The 17,765-nt window shown below is 38.8% G+C and overlaps 1 protein-coding gene across 1 annotated transcript in view; it reads left to right on the forward strand.

Moving 5' to 3' along the window:
• Nucleotides 1–17,765, forward strand: part of NUFIP1 (nuclear FMR1 interacting protein 1) — a 50,070-nt gene that overhangs the window by 28,261 nt on the left and 4,044 nt on the right. Inside the window, exon 8 of the mRNA XM_045839091.1 lies at nt 5,057–5,173. Within this exon, the coding sequence (XP_045695047.1) occupies nt 5,057–5,173 (117 nt within the window). The remainder of the gene's footprint in view (nt 1–5,056; nt 5,174–17,765) is intronic.

The raw sequence follows: 17,765 nt of genomic DNA on the forward strand, positions 1-17,765 counted from the left end.
TGAGTATGATTCAGTCAGCCAGCACAGTGCCTTCAGCACAGTCTTTCCGGGACAACTGCTAAAAATGTCTGTATTAGAACTGCAAGGTAGATCTGTGGAGCTTTGCAAAGACGTTTTCTTTTGAAATGAAAAGTCACTGTGGAAGACATTTTGATCAAGTTAAAAGGGCAGCACTTTTCAAAGTGCTGTTACATGTGGTGGTTCATTTGTGTGAACTCCTAACTCTTACCCTTGGGGAAGCAGTCAAGTATAGTGAGCTTTGTGACACTCCTAATAATGACAAGCACCCAGATTGTGGTTTTACCATTCTGCGATTAAAGAGACTGGAACTTTTTGGAGAAATGACTGGTTTGGGGCAGGGAGAATACAAAGTGAGCCTAGAAGATCTAATATAGTTCCAGAAAGTAAAAAAGTGCTCAAATCAGCAGGAGATGGGCATGTCAGAAGGATATAGGGACCAACTGGACTAGGCTCCCAAATGGCTAAAGTTGGAGCAATTTGAGCCATAAAATAAAAAAATAATAGATTATAACCCAAAGAATAAAATAAATATTCCTAAGTGCATACTAATATAAATAAATATGGGGGATGAGGGGCAAATCTTTTTATAGAAGAATTTCAATTAATAATTGTTAAGAGGTTGGGGAGAAACGGGAAGTCACCATTAGAACACCACAGTAATAATTGTTTCAGGCAAGAACCATTGATGAACGGTAAAATTGGTGGCAACACTTTAAAGTAAAATAGGGTATACTGTGGTGGTTTTAGCATATCTCCAAAATTCATTAATATTCCTTACTCTAAGAGGTAGTCTTAATTCCCATCCCCTTGAATGTTGGCTGGTCTTAGTGACTCATTTCAAGAAATAGAATAATAAACAGAAAAATAATAACTTGACAGTATGGAAACCAGACAGATCACCAAGTGGTCAAGGTTAATATCACCAGTAATGCCAAGTTGGTATCACGGACCCCCTGATATGACATGATGAGAGAGTACTACCTAAAATCTATAGTCTTAGCATTATCATCAGAAAACACCAGACAGACCCACACTGAGGGATATTCTACAAAAACTGCTCAGTAGTCTTTAAACTGTTAAGTCCATGAAAGCAAGGACATACTGGGAAATTGTCATAGATTGGTGAAGACACAGATAAGGAGTTGTGAGGACAGAATACAATGTGATATGGAGGATTGGATTCTGGAATAGAAAAAGGACATTAATGGAAAAACTAGTGAAATTACAGTACAGTCGGTAATTTAAGTAATAGTATTATACCAGTGTAATTTGTTAGCTATGGTAAATGTACTGTGGTTGTGTAAGATATTAACATTAGGGGAAAGTAAGTGAAGGGTGTGTGAAAATTCTCTACTATTTTTGTAACGTGCAAATTTGATGTTGTTTCAAAATATTAAAAAAGAGGGAAGGGGAGGAGTTATATAGGTCCATTAAAGCCTTGTCCTCCACTTTTTGAATTGAATTGTGAGATAACATTTTCCTCCAGGGTTTGTTTCTTTATTTTTCTTTTTCTATTATTTCCTGATTGAAATGCAGAAAATGAGGAAAAATGGAAAAGCATAAAATAAAAAACAACTTACTTTCTTAACTTACAGAAGTAGTCACTGCTCACATTTTGTTGTATATCCTTCCAGAAATATTTTTCTTATTAACATGTATTTTATTTTGTTAAGTAAAAATGGAATCATGTTCATAAAATGAAAAAAGAAAAAAGAATGAGCTTTGAATCCAGACAGAACTAGGGTTCCACTGTAGCCCTACCTCTTCCTAGCTCTGTCATCTGTACAAGTTACTCTTTTAGAACTTGCCTTTATTCATGCAACAGTTTGTTCTTCGGTATTTGTTGAGCACTTTTCTAGGCTCTAAGGATATAATACTGAACAAAGCCAAAGTCCTCCTCTTCTGTAGCTTATGGTCTTGCTGGGGGTGGATGTAGTAAATATATGGGTTGGTATAAGTGACATGAAGATGAGTAAAGCTAAGTGAAAGGATAGAGAATGATGGTTAAAGAAAAGAGTGTGCTATTTTATAAAGTTAATGAAGGCATTTCTCATAAGGTGATATTAAGAAATCTAAATAAAGTTAAGAGCTGATACCTTCAGGGATAGCTTTCAAGCAGAGAAAGGAACAAGTGCAAACGCCCCGTGGTGAGAGCATGCTTCATGTGCTCAGGAACAGTCAGATTGGAGTGGAGTGGGCAGGAAAGAAAGTGGTAGTATTTTAGTGGAGACAAGTGAAAGACCAGATCAAGTAGTGTGTTGTAGGCCAGGAAATGACTTGAGACTTTACTCTGATGTTGAGCAGAAAGGTGATGTGATCTCGTTTATGTGTTTAGGTAGAGAATAGATTGTAGGGAGCAGTGGGCAGGGTCATGAGAGGGATACCTTTTAGGAGGCTGTTACAGTTGTCCAGGCAAGAAATGTTGACTTGGACTGGGGTTGTAATAGTGGAAATAATGAGAACGGTGTGATTCTGGAGATATTTTCAAAATAGAGCTGACATTTGTTGATACTTTGGATATAGTATGTAACAGACAGAGAAGAGTCAAGGATGATTGCTAGATTTTGATACACTGAGAAGTAAGAGTTGTTATTGAGGTGGAGACTTCTGGAAGTCATGTTAGGAGTAAAAGTCAAATGCTTGTTTTTGGACCTGTTAACTTTTGAGACCTGTGTGATCTCTAGGTAGTGATATGGAACAGGCACTTAGATTATTCTGGAATTTAGGGGGAAACTTAAGGCTGGAGATATAAATTTATGATTAACCAGCATGTAGATAGTATTTAAGATTTTAGATAAAATGAAATCATAAGAGGAAGCGGAAGATTCACTGAAGATTGAAACCAGGGACACTTGAAAAAATTGGAAGTTGGTCAATGAGGAGAATTCAGTAGGGAGTTTGGGAAAGGAGAGCCAAGTGATGGGGGTCTGGAAGCCACATGAAGAATATGTTTTTAAAAGTAACATATGATTACTGTCAAATGTTGTCTTTGAGTGAAATAAGATGAGAGCCAAGAAATGACCTCTAGACTTGGCAGCACAGAGGAAGCAGGTTAACTTGGCAGGAAAAGCTTCACTGGCGTGGCAGGCCTGAAAGACAGATTGGAGTAGATGCTCCAATGGGACACACAGCTAAGGAATTTCAGGCCCAGATGATTTCCTGGTGATTATATCAAATAGTTGTTTGGAATTATGCTGTAAAGGGGAACAGAGAAATGGAACTATAGCTGGAAGAAGACATTTAATAGCATTATTATTGACCAAAGAGACATTTTGATAGGATGGCTTCATTGTAAGAAAGAGAACAGATATAGGAGATCTAGCTCACAAGTTATGAATTGGGATTTGCAGTTAGATGGGTAAGACTTAAATTTGACTCAACTGTTGTATAGTTTTGTAACCTGAAGGGATGGTTACTCAGATTCTCTGAATTTGGTTTCATCACCTATAATTAATACTGAGATTGGTACCTCATAAGGATGAAATGTACTCATGCTTGTACTTTTTTGGTATCTCTCTTTGGGTCTTAGACGGGAATAGGGTTTGGCCTATTGTTATTCAAACAAGGGGATGAAGAGTCTCCATACTAATACCGATGTGGATTTCTGTTTATTCCACTAATTTCTGTTTATATTAGTATAGATAATCTATACTAATTATCTATCTATCTATCTATGCTACATATTTTCCTTTCCCTTTATTAATCCAGGAGAATAGGGGATAAGTTAGCTTAAAATTGACAAGGAGCAGTTTTTGGATGGTGTGCTGACAGTGTGGATGGGTGGAGGAAGGAGGATTTAACTTCAACCACTGGAAGGTGGCAGTTATTCACAGAAAAGTGCACTCCCATTTCATATTGGCATGTTTTGGTTCCCCCTAAACTTAACCGGCAAACATTAAATACTGTCTTGAAACATTTCATATTGGTTGTGGCTTGAGTTAGTTCATTACATAAACAGGTTACTATTGTCTTCATTTCTTCCGTCATGCTTTATTTTTATTGGTTGTTTTGAATAGAATTAATACATTTTTAGAGCTGCCAAAAACAAATGCTTGTTGGGCTGTGATCAAACACTTTATCTTTGGCAGGCTCTTGAGGACTTGCTCAATTCTCGTGCTTGTCTTATTTACTTAAGTTCTTAGAGGTTTCAAATAATAAACAACTTTTAGCTGATTAATTTCAGCAAAACTCTGATTAAGACTTTATCTATAGAATGGCATAAATATTATTTCTGTCTTTAAAACCAGTCTTAAAAACAACAAAAGTGAGTATTTTTATATTTTATTCCTAAATCTAATTTTCAGACTCAATTATCCTAACCTGGTGAAGTTAAATAAATTCTGGCCTTTCTGGTACCTTAATAAAATTAATTAATAACATAAATAAGATAAATAAATTAGTAGTAAAGATTGTGTGGGTGGGCCAGGATGGGAGTAAGAGATAGAAAATTATACTTGAACAATAATTAAAATTTAAAAAAAGTAAAGATTGTATAATTAAATTAATCTAAAGAAGGCCCAGATTTCATACCCTGTGAAGTATGGTGAGTAACAGAGCTGTGTATAGCTTCCATTTCCCCTGTGTCTTCTCTTTGGAGCAGAAAGCTTCTCTGACCATGAAGATTTCTTTTTTTTTTTTTTAAGATTTTTTTTTATTCACTTTTTTTTTTTAGAGAGGGAAGGGAGGGAGAGAGAGAGAGACAGACAGACAGACAGACATCAATGTGCCGTGGCTGGGGGTTATGGCCTGCAACCCAAGCATGTACCCTGGCTGGGAATCGAACCTGCGACATTTGGTTCGCAGCCCGCGCTCAATCCACTGAGCTACGCCAGCCGGGGCCCAAAGAAGATTTCAACCAAAAGGAAATTTTTCATGTGTGCTGGGTTTTGTTCTTTGAGAAGATTTAGGATATGATCAGAAATTACTTTGTTTCCACTAACACACTGGGGAGTGAGGGTCTATCAACTTTCTTTTTATGATGGTAGATGTTTTTGGTATACTGTTTTACTCTTAGTTATTTTCCTTTCTATTTCAGAGTCTGATAAAGAAGAGAAACCACAAAGTACTGTTATACCCAAGGAAGTGACACCAGCCCTGTGCTCACTAATGAACAGTTATGGCAGTCTCTCAGGGTCAGAGAGTGAGCCAGAAGGTAAGTCACAGCATCAATTGTTGCATGTGGGTTTGTTTTGTTTTGTTACTTTTGCCTGTGATACATGTTGTGCATCAGGAGCATCCATTCATGTCTATGAATTTGAGGAAAGATGTGTCATGCACATTCTTTATTTGATATTGAAATTCCTATTTCATTTGATTCAGAAGTAAAGTTAACATGGGATAAAAGAAAGAAATGGGAAAATGTATTGCTATTCTGGGAGTAAAGGGCAAACATAATACAGTGAAGGACTAGGAAGAGAGACTATTGACTAATGGAATTGAAGAAAATTCTAAAAGATATAGCAGAGAAAGGTAATTTCTTCTCCGTACTCTCCAAGTGTAGCACCTTTGGTAGGTGAAAAGAGATCCTTTATGAGAGAGAATGATGGACTTTCTTCAATATATGTAGGGCATTGCTATTCATAGAGCAGATTTACATAAATTATCTTTTTGGAGAACATAGCAACCCTATACTTGGCAGTTGCATCAGTATGTATGTTTTAAAGGTTGGAAGAAATGGAATCCTTTCAGGAGTCTTTCTGAGATATCAGCGATGTTCAGGAGACATGCCTTACCCTTAAAGAGGATGGTGAGCCAGCTTAATCACTAGCATCGCTTGTAGGGCCACTTTAGAAGAGCTGTGAGTAGGCCATTGATCTGTTGTAGTGTTGCAGTTCTTAACCCAATGTTCATATCAATAATCCAGCATGTGCTTAGTGAATAAGCCTGTGTCCTGCTGTTCTGGAAACTGGACTCTGTATGGTAATTTTATTTAGGGTTTACCAACTATGAGAGAATGCATGTATATGTATCTCAGGACAAGATAAATAATCACAATAGGAGCTCTACTGAAGGTAAGAATATAGGGTCTAACAGTGAATATGTAGAATGAAGGGAAGATTTTAATGTAATTGGATAAAGATGGCAGCATTTTTAATGTTGGCTAGGCTAGAGATAATCAATGTTTGTATAGTTGGGAGATGTTAACAGGATTTTTCTATTTCTTTTTAAAATGGGCGCTGGCTTACTATGGTAGCTAGTTAAAAGCTACCTGAATTTTGAAATATAAACTACTTTGGCTTTATCAGATGGTTGCTGCCTCTTTTTAGTAAAACAGTATTTTTTTTCTTTACTCTTATTTCCAGTACACTGATATGAAGATGGAGTTATTCTTTAAACACATATTATATTTCATGCTTATCACTTGTATTTATGACAGGTGATAGCAAAGAAAGTTGTTACCAAATTACTGAATCCAGTAAAAACAAGCTATGTGAATGCTTTCTTCTCTTTCTCTTAAGATAAACATTTAATACTTTTATACTCATATTTTCATTTTAGGCTGCCACCATTTTTTAATTAGAAGGAAGAAAAGAAACTGCAAGAGATCTTTGAGGTTCCACCCCTTCATTTCATAGAACCTTAAGCTTAGAATAAGTGTGTGCCCTGGCTGATGTGGCTCAGTGGATTTAACATGGGCCTGAGAACCAAAGGTTTGATTCCTAGGTTAGGGCACATGCCTAGGTTGCAGGCCAGGTCCCCAGTAGGGGGTGTGCAAGAGGCAACCACACATTGATGTTTCCCTCTCTCTTTCTCCCTCCTTTCCCCTCTGTCTAAAAATAAGTAAAATCTTTAAAATAAATAAATTTTTAAAAAAGAATAAATGTGCAAAGCAAGTATGTGGCTGAGCTGATATAAAACCTAGTTTGACTTTAAAAGTCTGAAGAAGCCAGCTATAATATGTTGCCTTCCATTATAGCCTTTCTCTGTGTGGCATTTGATGTCGTCCTGCACAGGAATGCATAGCTTCTTCTTGCCAAAATTAAATTTATTGGCGTGACATTGGTTAATAATATCATATAGATTTCAAGCATACATTTCCATGATACATGATCTGTATATTGCATTGGGTGTCTACTACCCAAAGTTAAATCATCTTCCATTACTATATATTTGACCCCCTTTACCACCCCATTCCCTTCCCTCTGGTAACCACCATACTGTTGTTTGTCTTTGCGTTTCAGTTTTATATCCCACATCAGTGAAATCAGACGGTTCTTAGTTTTGTCTGACTTATTTCGTTTAGCATAATATTCTCAAGGTCCATCCATGTGGTCACAATTGGCAGTATTTCATCTTTTCTTATGGCTGAGTAGTATTCCACTGTATATATGTACCACATTTTCTTTATCCAAACCTCTAATGAAGGACACTGGTTGTCTCTATTTCTTTTGATAATAGTTATACTAACAGTTGTGAGGTGGTATCTCATTGTAGTTTTAATCTTCTTTTCCCTAATAGCTAGTGAAGTTGAGCATCTTTTCATGTATGTGTTGGCCATTTGTATGTCTTCTTGGAAGAAGTGTCTGTTCAGGTCCTCTGCCCATTTTTTAACTGGATTGTTTGTTTGGTGTTGAGTTGTATAAATTCTCTCTATATTTTGGTTATTAATCCCTTGTTGGAGTTCTTGTTTGCAAAAAATATCTCCCATTAAATTGTTTGCTTTTGTGTTTTGTTGTCAGTTTCTTTTGCTGTGCAGAAGCTTTTTGGTTTGTTATAGTCCCATTCATTCATTTTTGCCTTTATTCCCCTTGCCTTTGGGGTCAAACTTATAAAATTTTCTCTGCAACCCAAGTCCATAAGTTTAGTACCTATGTAATTTATTGCTTTAGAGCTTATATTTAGGTCTTTGATCCATTTTGAATTAATTTTTGTACATGAGGACAAACTGTAATCTAGTTTCATTATTTTGCATGTTGGTTTTCAATTTTCCCAGCATTATCTATCATAAAGGCGTTCTTTTTCCATTGTGTGCTTTTGGCTCCTTTGTCAAAAATTATTTGTCCATATACATGTGGTTTATTTCTGGGCTCAATTCTGCTGCATTGGTCTGTGTGTGTATCTCTTCTCTCTTCCCCCTCATATCATGCTGTTTTGATTATCGTAGCTCTGTAGTATAACTTGAAAATGAGGAAGTGAATTCAAATTATATTGGCTTCATTTCTTCTTAATCTGGATTGCTTTGGCTATTTGGGGCTGTTTGTGGTTCCATAGAAATCTGATTTTTTGTTCTTCTTTATTTGAAAAGTGACATTGGTGATTTGGAGGGGATTGCATTAAATCTGTATATTGCTTCAGGTAATATGGCCATTTTAACTATGTTGATTTTTCTATTTCATGAACACAGAATATATTTCCTTTTCATTGTGTCTTTTTCCATCTCTTTTAATAATGCTTTGAAGTTTTCAGTATAGTGGTCCTTAATATCCTTTGCTAAGTTTGTTCCTAGGCGTTTTATTCTTTTGGTTGCAATTGGAATTGTTTTTTCTTTTAGTTTCTTTTTCTGAAATTTTATTGTTAGTAAACAGAAAAGCAGTGGGTTTTGTACATTGGTTTTGTACCCTTAACTTTACTGTATTTATTGTTCCTAATAGTTTTTTGGTGGAGTCTTTAGGATTTTCTATATACAGAATCATGTCATCTGCAAAACAGTGATATTTTTCTTTCTTCATTCCCAATTTGGATGCCTTTTATATCTTTCTTTTGCCTTATTGCTCTGGCTAATACTTCCAGTACTATGTTGAATAAGAGAGGTGAAAGTGAGTATCCTAGTCTTAGAGGAAAAGCTTTCAGTTTTTCAGTATTAAGTATGATATTGGCTGAGGGTTTGTCATATATGGCCTTTATTACGTTGAGGTACATTCCTTCTATATCCATTTCATTGAGTGTTTTAATCATCCGTGGATGTTGTATCTTATCAACTGCTTTTTCTGCATCTATTGATAAGATACGATTTTTATCCTTTGTTTTTTCCTTTTTTAATTATATTTTATTGATTATACTATTAAAATTGTGCCAAGTTTTCCCCCTTTTGCCACCCTCCATTAAGCACCCGACATTCCCTCAGGCAACCCACACCATTGTTCATGTCCATGGGTCATGCGTTTTTAAGTTCTTTGGCTACTCCATTTCCTATACTGTATTTTACATCCCCATGGCTATTAGGTAACTACCTATTTGTTCTTAATCCGCTCACCCCTTCATTCTCCCCAACCGCCTCCCATCTGGCCACCATCAAAACAATCTCAATATCCACAATTCTGTCTCAGTTCTTGTTTGCTTAGTTTATTTTTAGATTCAGTTGTTGATAGGTGTATGTTTGTTGCCATTTTATTGTTCATAGTTTTCATCTTCTTTTTAAATAAGTTCCTTTAACATTTCATAAAATAATGGTTTGGTGATTCTGAACTCCTTTAGTATTTTCTTGTCTGGGAGGCTCTTTACCTGCCCTTGGATTCTAAATGATAACTTTGCTGGATAGAATCATCTTGGCTGTAGGTCCCTGGTTATTATGATTTTGAGTATGTCTTGCCAATCCCTTCTAGCTTGCAAAGTTTCTTTTGGAGAAATCAGATGCCAATCTTAGAAGAACTCACCTGTAGGTAATTAACTGCTTTTCTCTTGCTGCCTTTAAAGTTCTCTCTTATCTTTAACCTTTGGCATTTTAATTATGTTGCGTCTTGGAGTAGGCCTCTTTGCATCCATCTTGTTTGGGACTCTATGTGCTTCCTGGACTTGCATGTCTATTTCCTTCATCAAATTAAGGAAGTTTTCTTTCATAATTTTTTCAAATAGATTTCCAGTTCCTTGTTCTTTCTTTTCTCCTTCTGGCACCCCTATGATGCAAATGTTGGAATGCTTAAAATTGTCCCAGAGGCTTCTTACACTATCCTCATAATTCTGGATTCTTTTTTCTTGCTTTTCTGTTGGTTGTTTTTTGTTTCTTTATGTTCCGTATCATTGCTTTGATTCTGAGCTTCATCCATTTTACTCTTGATTCCCTGTAAATTGTTCTTTATTTCTATTAGCATATCCTTTATTTCTGCCTGAGTCTTTTTTTATGTTGTTGAGGTACTTTGAGCATCCTTATAACCAGTGTTTTGAATTCTTCATCTGATGGATTGCTCATCTCCTTTTTGTTTAGTTCTTTTTTCTGGAGTTTTGATCTGTTCTTTCAATTGGGCCATGTTTCTTTGTCTTCTTATTTTGGCAGCTTCCCTGTGTTTGTTTCTATGTATTAGGTAGAGCTGCTTTGACTCCATGTCTTGGTAGTGTGGCCTATATAGTAGCTATCCTGTAGTGTAGGATACAGTGAAACAGCCTCCCCTATCACTCAAGCTGGGAACTTAAGTTGCGCCCTCTGTGTGGGCTGAGTACACCCTCCTCTTGCAGGTGAGCCTTGATTGCTCTTGGCAAGTCAGTGGGAGGGATTTAACCAGGCCAGTCAGCTTTAAGGACTGGCTGTGACTACTGATCACTAACCCCTGCCCTCTGTGGAGGATCAGCTCTGCAGGGGCAGGGTGGTCATGTTCCAGTGTGGTCTGTACCTGTTGACTGGGTGCACAGGCTCTGGGGTTTCCCAGGTGGTGTAGGCTAGGGTCAACCACCACTTGTATTCTGCCCAGGGCCATCCAGCATGAGCTACAAAGCAGTCTGTAGATGGCTGCTACTTGTGCTGGGCTTGGAGGTTCCCATGTGAAGCCAAACTGGTCCAAAGCTGGGGGCTGCTGGTGCCAGCCCATGGGGCTGGGACCTCACTGAGGCTGGCTTTTGCTTGAGAAAATTTAGGAAGACGTGAAGCCGAGACTACCCATTCATATGAAAAGGCCCCTTTTAACAGCTTGGGTGGGCTGTAAGTTGGGTGGTGCAGAACCTTAGGGATTCACCAGGATAAAGCAAATCGTGTGAGCCAGGTTGATGGAGTCTCAGATATGTCCCCTTCTGTCAGCTCTGTGGCTCTCTGAGGGAGGGCTCAGAAAAAGAACAATGGCCTCTGCCTGCCTTTCTGTCTGGGAGAAGGCTGTTCCCCAGCTCTTGCCCTGATGCCAAACACTTCAGCTCCTCCTTTTATGCCACTGGTACCTTTCAAACTGCTACCCCGGTGCTGGATCTCAGAGGGAGTGAATCTAAGTCTGGGTGCAGGGCCTTTATGAGGAGCCACTTGGGAATCCAGTGGTTCCTTCACCAACTCAAACCCTGCTGGTTTTTATAGCCAGAAGTTATGGGGGTTTATCTTCTTGGTACTAGATCCCTGAGCTAAGGGGTCTGTTGGGTTGAGACCCCTCACTCCTAAGATATCCCTACCAAGTTTTTATTCACCACACATGGGTGTGAGACCAGCCCGTCCCAGGTCTCCACATCTCTGCATCTCCTACCATTGTGGATGGATGTGGTTTCTTTAGTTCTGTAGTTGTTGGCCTTCTATTCAACTCAATTTCTGATGGCTCTGAGTGATGATTTTTCTGTAGTTGAGTTGCAGTTTTGATGTGGTTGTGTTAGGAGGCAAACTGTGTTTACCTCTGCTACTATCTTGACCGTTAGTCTTCCCTTTGTTTTGTTAATGTGGTGTATTATATTGATTGATTTGCTTATTTTGGACCACCCTTGTGCCCCTGGAATGAACTCCACTTGATTGTGATGTATTATTTTTTTTCATTACTGTTGTACTTGATTTGCTAGTATTTTGTTTCAGATTTTTGTATTTATCAGAACTATCAGTCTGTAGAGGTGTGTTGTGTGTGTGTGTGTGTGTGTGTGTGTGTGTGTGTTATCCTTGCCAGATTTTGATATCAGGGTTACTGGCCTTATGAAATGTTTTAGAAGGTATTACCACTTCTTTAATTTTTTGGAATGGTTTAAGAAGAATAGGTATTAAATCTTTAAATGTTTGGTAGAATTCACTAGTGAAACCATCTAGTCCTGCAATTTTATTTTTGGGGAGGTTTCAATGTCCTTCCATGTTGCGCGTGGGTCACCGGCTAGCAGTGACCACGGCACACTGTGGATGGCTCGACAATACGCGAGAAAAAACACACATGCACAGAGAAAAACCAGTTTCTGTGGGGAAGTAGGGACAGAATGGCCACCCCCCCTAGTGGGGAGCGCGCCGATCCACCGTCCATACCTGCTTTTATTAGGCTCATTTTGCATAATAACTCAGGTAACGTACAATACTCATTAGGGGAAGTAAGGAATATATAAAACAAAGAACTCTGCCGGTCTATTGAGTTGGGGGGTCAAAGAGCTGTAAGGCTGAGGAACAAACTAGCTTCCTCCTAAGACCCTCCTCATTCAACTGAGAGCGTTCTTAAACAAAGAAGGTTTCACAGTAATTTACATGTTCTTTCTTAGGCCTGATCACCCCGGGAAATCCGCACTTCCCAGTACCGAGCTGTACTTCCCCGTCATTGTTTCAGGCTTAGGTGGAGCGCGGGAACTAAGGCCACCGAGAGATAAGGAGATTTTCTTCTGGGACGCTGAGAACTCAGACTTTGTCAAAGCTGAGGAGTGAGGGTCCATCACCCCCTTTTGCTGCAGCCCCCCAAGTCCTTCTTTTGGGGGGCCTCCCAAAGTGATCGTGCCTGGCTTGGGTTGTTCCCCCCGTGGGGAATCTTACCCGTCTTTGGCTAACCGACCAAGCTTTTTGGGGGGTTCAGTTATGAACAAAGCAGCAGAAACAGCATTCCTGCCAGGAAGATAAGCTTTTGTCTCCTTGCCGGCTCACGGTTCCAAGGGCGTTCCCTTAGCCTAGCCTAGGCGGGGGTTTCAGTTTTCTGATACCAGTCAGGGCGGTTCCCAACACTTTCAAAAGATGGCTGTTTCAATGTCCTCACTGTTGATCTGTTTAGATTTTCCAGTTCTTCATGATTCAGTCTGGGAAGGTTATATATTTTCAGGAACTTATCCATTTCTTCTAGGTTATTAAATTTTGTGGCATATAGTCTTTCATAGAGTTCTAGTATGATACTTTGTATCAACCTGCAATGTCTGTGGTGCTTTCCTTTCTGGCTTTGTTTATGTAGTCTTCTCTCTTTTTTTTAGTCAGTCTCTCCAGGGGTTTGTCAGTTTTATTAATCTTCTTTTTTTTTTTCCCAAAGATTTTATTTATTTATTTTTAGAGAAGGAAGGGAGGGAGATAGAGAGAGAGAAACATCAATGTGTGGTTGCTGGGGGTTATAGCTTGCGACCCAGGCATGTGCCCTGCCTAGGAATTGAACCTGCGACACTTTGGTTCGCAGCCCGCACTCAATCCACTGAGCTATGCCAGCCAGGGCTTAGTTTTATTAATCTTCTGAAAGAACTAGCTCTTTGTTGCATTTTTTTGTGTAGTCTTTTTGTTCTCTATTTCATTCTGTTTTATTCTAATTGTTTTTAGAGATTTTATTCATTTATATTTAGAGAGAGGGGAAGGGAGGGAGAAAGAGGAGAGAAACATCAGTGTAGGAGAGAAATATCAACTGGTTATTTCTCGCACACCCCCACCTGGGGACCTGGCCTGCAACCCAGGCATGTGCCCTGACTCGAAACCAAATAGGCAACATTTTGGTTTTCGAAATGATGCCCATCCCACTGAGCCACACCAGTCAGGGCTGTTCTAATTTTTATTATTTCTTCTGCTAACTTTGGATTGCTTTTATTCTTCTGTTTCTAGTTCTTTAAGATGTAATGTTAACCCTGACTCATGTGGCTTAGTTGGTTGAATGCCCTTCTGCAAACCAATGGGTCACCAGTTCAATTCCTGGTCAGGGCACATGCCTGTGTTTCAGGTTCAGTCCCCAGTTGGGGTGTGTGTAGGAGGCAACCAATCAGTGTTTCTCTTTCACACTGATGTTTCTCTCCCTCCCTTCCTTCCTTCCCTCTCTCTAAAAAATAAATAAACCTTTTTAAAAAATGTAATGTTAGGTTGTTTATCTAGGATTTCTGTTGCTTCTTGATATAGACCTACAGTAGTAATAAACTTCCCTCTTATTACTGCTTTTGCTGCAGCCCAGAAGTTTTGATACATTGTATCATCATTCTCATTCATCTCTATAGATCTTTTGACATCACCTTTTATTTTTCCTTTTGACCCAGTTTTTTTTATTAGTGTATTGTCTCATCACCACATATTTGTGAATTTCTTTACTTCCTTTTTGGAGTTGATTTCTAATTTCAAGGCACTGTGGTCAGAGAATATGCTTGAATTTGTTAAGCCTTTTTTTGTGACCCAGCATATATGGTCTAGCCTTGAGAATGTTCCGTATACCCTGGAAAGAACGTATAAGCTGATGTTTAGGGATGAAAGGCTCCTAAGTGTCAGTTAGGTCCATTTGGTCTACTATTTCATTTAAGGCTGATACATTTCTTTTTTAAGATTTTATTTATTTATTTATTTATTTATTTATTTATTTATTTATTTATAGAGAAAGGGGAAGGGAGGGAGAAAGAGAGGGAGAAAAACATTGCTAGCCATCTCTCCTACATACCCTACTGGGGACCGAACCTATAACCGAGGCATGTGCCCTGACCAGGAATTGAATTGGTGATCTTTTTGCCTTGCAGGGTGATGCCCAATCAAGTGAGCCACACCAGTCAGGGTTTAAGGCTGATATTTCTTTATTGATTTTCTGTTTGGATGATCTGCCTACAGCTGTCAATGAAGTATTTAGGTCCCCAACTGTGGTTGTGTTCTTGTCTTTTCTCCCTTTAATTCTGTTAGTAGTTGCTTTATATACTTTGGTGCCCCCAGATTAGGTGCATATTTATTGAGAAGTGCTAATGTCTTCTTAATGAAGTGTCTCTTTATCATTACAGAATGTCATTCTTTGTCTCTTGTTATCTTTGTTGTCTTAAAATCTACTTTGTAAGATATAAAAGTATGGCTGTAGGTCACTAGAAAATTTGTAGCTTTCAATATTAATTCTGGGCTATGAAATAGGGTATTGACACATAGGGACTTTGGAATAAATAAATGAAGGAAATAAAGTGGGCCTTCTCTGAATCATTAAACAGCATTTAAAAGGCTGCTATTTAGTTATATTTTAAATGGAGAGGAGCCGTCTAACTCTCACAGATGTTAACAATTGTATCTTTACAGTTAAGATCTATCTTAATTTAGGGATTAACACAAAAGTGTATAGTGGATCTTAAACATCAGTAGTGATTTTCTGGAAAGAGTTTTAAACAAGGAAAGGGTCCCTCAAAGAAAGAAGTAAAAGAAGAGACTATGCCTAGCTCTGGGGCTGTCACAAACATTAAGATACATAGGGGTGGGCAAAGGTAGGTTTGCAGTTGTGAGTATGCAAACAGAGTTTATTCTGGTATTACTACTTTATTACTTACTGTATTATTTTCCATACAACTGTAAACCTCCTTTGGTCCCACCCTGCACAAAGCAAAGCAAATATCAAAGAGTAGCATTTTCTTTTTTAAATGTATTTTATTGATTATGCTATTCCAGTTGTCCCATTTGTTCTCCCTCTTATTCCTCTCTGCCCTGCACCCCACCCTCCACCATCATTCCCCTTCCCACCTAGTTCATGTCCATGGATCATACATATAAGTTCTTTGGCTCCTCCATTTTCCATACTATTCCTAACCTCCCCCTGTCTACTTTGTACCTACATTTGTGCTGCTTATTCCATGTACATTTTCCTCCATTATCCCTCCCCTCCTTCCCACTGATAACACTCCATGTGATCTCCATTTCTATGGTTCTGGTATGTCCTGGTGGTTTGCTTAGTTTGTTTTTGTTTTTCTTTTTTAGGTTCAGTTGTTGATAGTTGTGAGTTTGTTGTCATTTTACTGTTTATATTTTTCTTCATCTTCTTTTTCTTCGATAAGTCCCTTTAACATTTCATATAATAAGGGCTTGGTGATGATGAACTCCTTGAGCTTGACCTTATCTGGGAAGCACTTTTCTGCCCTTCCATGTAAATGATAGCTTTGCTGGATAGAGTAATCTTGGATGTAGGTCCTTGCCTTTCATTACTGAATACTTCTTTCCAGCCCCTTCTTGTCTGCAAGATTTCTTTTGAGAAATCAGCTAACAGTCTTGGGGGAACTCCTTTGTAAGTAACTCTCCTTTTCTCTGGCTGCTTTTAATATTTTCTCCTTATCTTTAACCTTGGATAATGTAATTATGATGTGCCTTGGTGTGTTCCTCCTTGGGTACAACTTCTGTGGGACTCTCTGAGCTTCCTGGACTCCCTGAAGGTCTATTTCCTTTGCCAGATTGGGGAAGTTCTCCTTCATTATTTTTTCAGATAAGTGTTCAATTTCTTGCTCTTCTCCTCCTCCTTCTGGCACCCCTATGAATTGAATGTTGGAACCTTTGAAGTAGTCCCACAGGTTCCTAAGCCTTTCCTCATATTTTTGATTTCTTGTTTTTTCATTGTGTTCTAGTTGAATGTTTATTTCTTCCTTCTGGTGCAAACTGTTGATTTGGGTCCCACTTTCCTTCTCTTTGATGTTGCTTCCCTGTATATTTTTCTTTACTTTGTACAACTTTCACTTTTTCCTCTATTTTGTGACTGAACTCAACCGTTTCTGTGAGCATCCTGATTATCAGTTTGTATTCTGCATCTGATAGGTTGTCTGTCTCCTCATTGCTTAGCTCTTTTTCTGGAGTTTTGATGTGTTCTTTCATTTGGGCCATATTTCTTTGTCTCAGCACACCTGTTATATTGTAATGGGTGGAAGCTTGGGTATTTACCATAGCAGGGCAGCTCTCTTTGCTCCATTGTGGCGCTATATGTGGGGGAGGGGTGAGAGAGGGAACAGTGCTGCTTGTTTGGCTCTCACCTTACTTTCCATCAATTGCCTCACTTCCCACACTTCCCACAGATGGATTGTGCCCTTTCAGGTGCTGATTCCCAGGTGGGTGGGTTTATGTACATTGTAGGATCTTGTGGGCTTTTCCAGCAGACTCTCCTGTAGGCTGGGAGTTTCTTCCACCTTCGCAACCCTCACAGCCACCACAGCATTTTACAGCCAGAGGTTTTCAGTCTTTCTTTTCCTGCACTGAAACCCTGGGTTTTCTGGTCTGTCTCACTCTCTAATTGTTCCTCACAGCTTATCCACATGCAAATGTGGGACCACCTGGTCCAACAGCCCCTACCTCTACCACCTGGTCCATCGCCTTCCCATGCATGCATCCTCTCTGCCTTGCTCTGCCCCCCCTACTGGTCTGGATGGATGTTTTTTCTTCACCTCTTTGGTTGTTAGACTTCCATGCAGTTCAGTTTTCTGGCAGTTTTGATTGTTTTTTGCTTTTAGATTGGTTGCTATACTTCTTTTGGTTGTAAGAGGAAGTGAAGCATTTCTATGTACGCCTCCATCTTGGCTGGAACTCTCTTCACATTTTCTATTTTTTCTTGAGTCATTATTTTTAAAGATTTTATTTATTTTGGAGAGGGGATGGGAGGGAGAAAGAGAGGGAGAGAAACATCAACGTGTGGTTGCCTCTAGTGTGCCCCCTACTGGGGATGTGGCCCACAACCCAGGCATGTGCCCCAGACTGGGAATCAAACTGGCAATCTTCTGATTCACAGGCTGGCACTCAGTCCACTGAGCCACACCAGCCAGGCCTTGAGTCATTTTTTGTGAATGGTGTCTTTCAAAAGAATTTTTTTTTTGTTTTATCTAAGTTGCCTATTTTATTGGCATAAAGTTATTTATAATATTTTCTTACAGCATCTGTAGGATAGTGATGTTCCTTCTTTGATTCATCATTATTAATTGGTATGTTTTTAATCTTGATCAGTCTT

Source organism: Phyllostomus hastatus, unplaced genomic scaffold (genome assembly GCF_019186645.2).
Source record: "Phyllostomus hastatus isolate PE091 unplaced genomic scaffold, TTU_PhHast_1.1 phas_contig_29, whole genome shotgun sequence".
Lineage (NCBI taxonomy): Eukaryota > Metazoa > Chordata > Mammalia > Chiroptera > Phyllostomidae > Phyllostomus > Phyllostomus hastatus.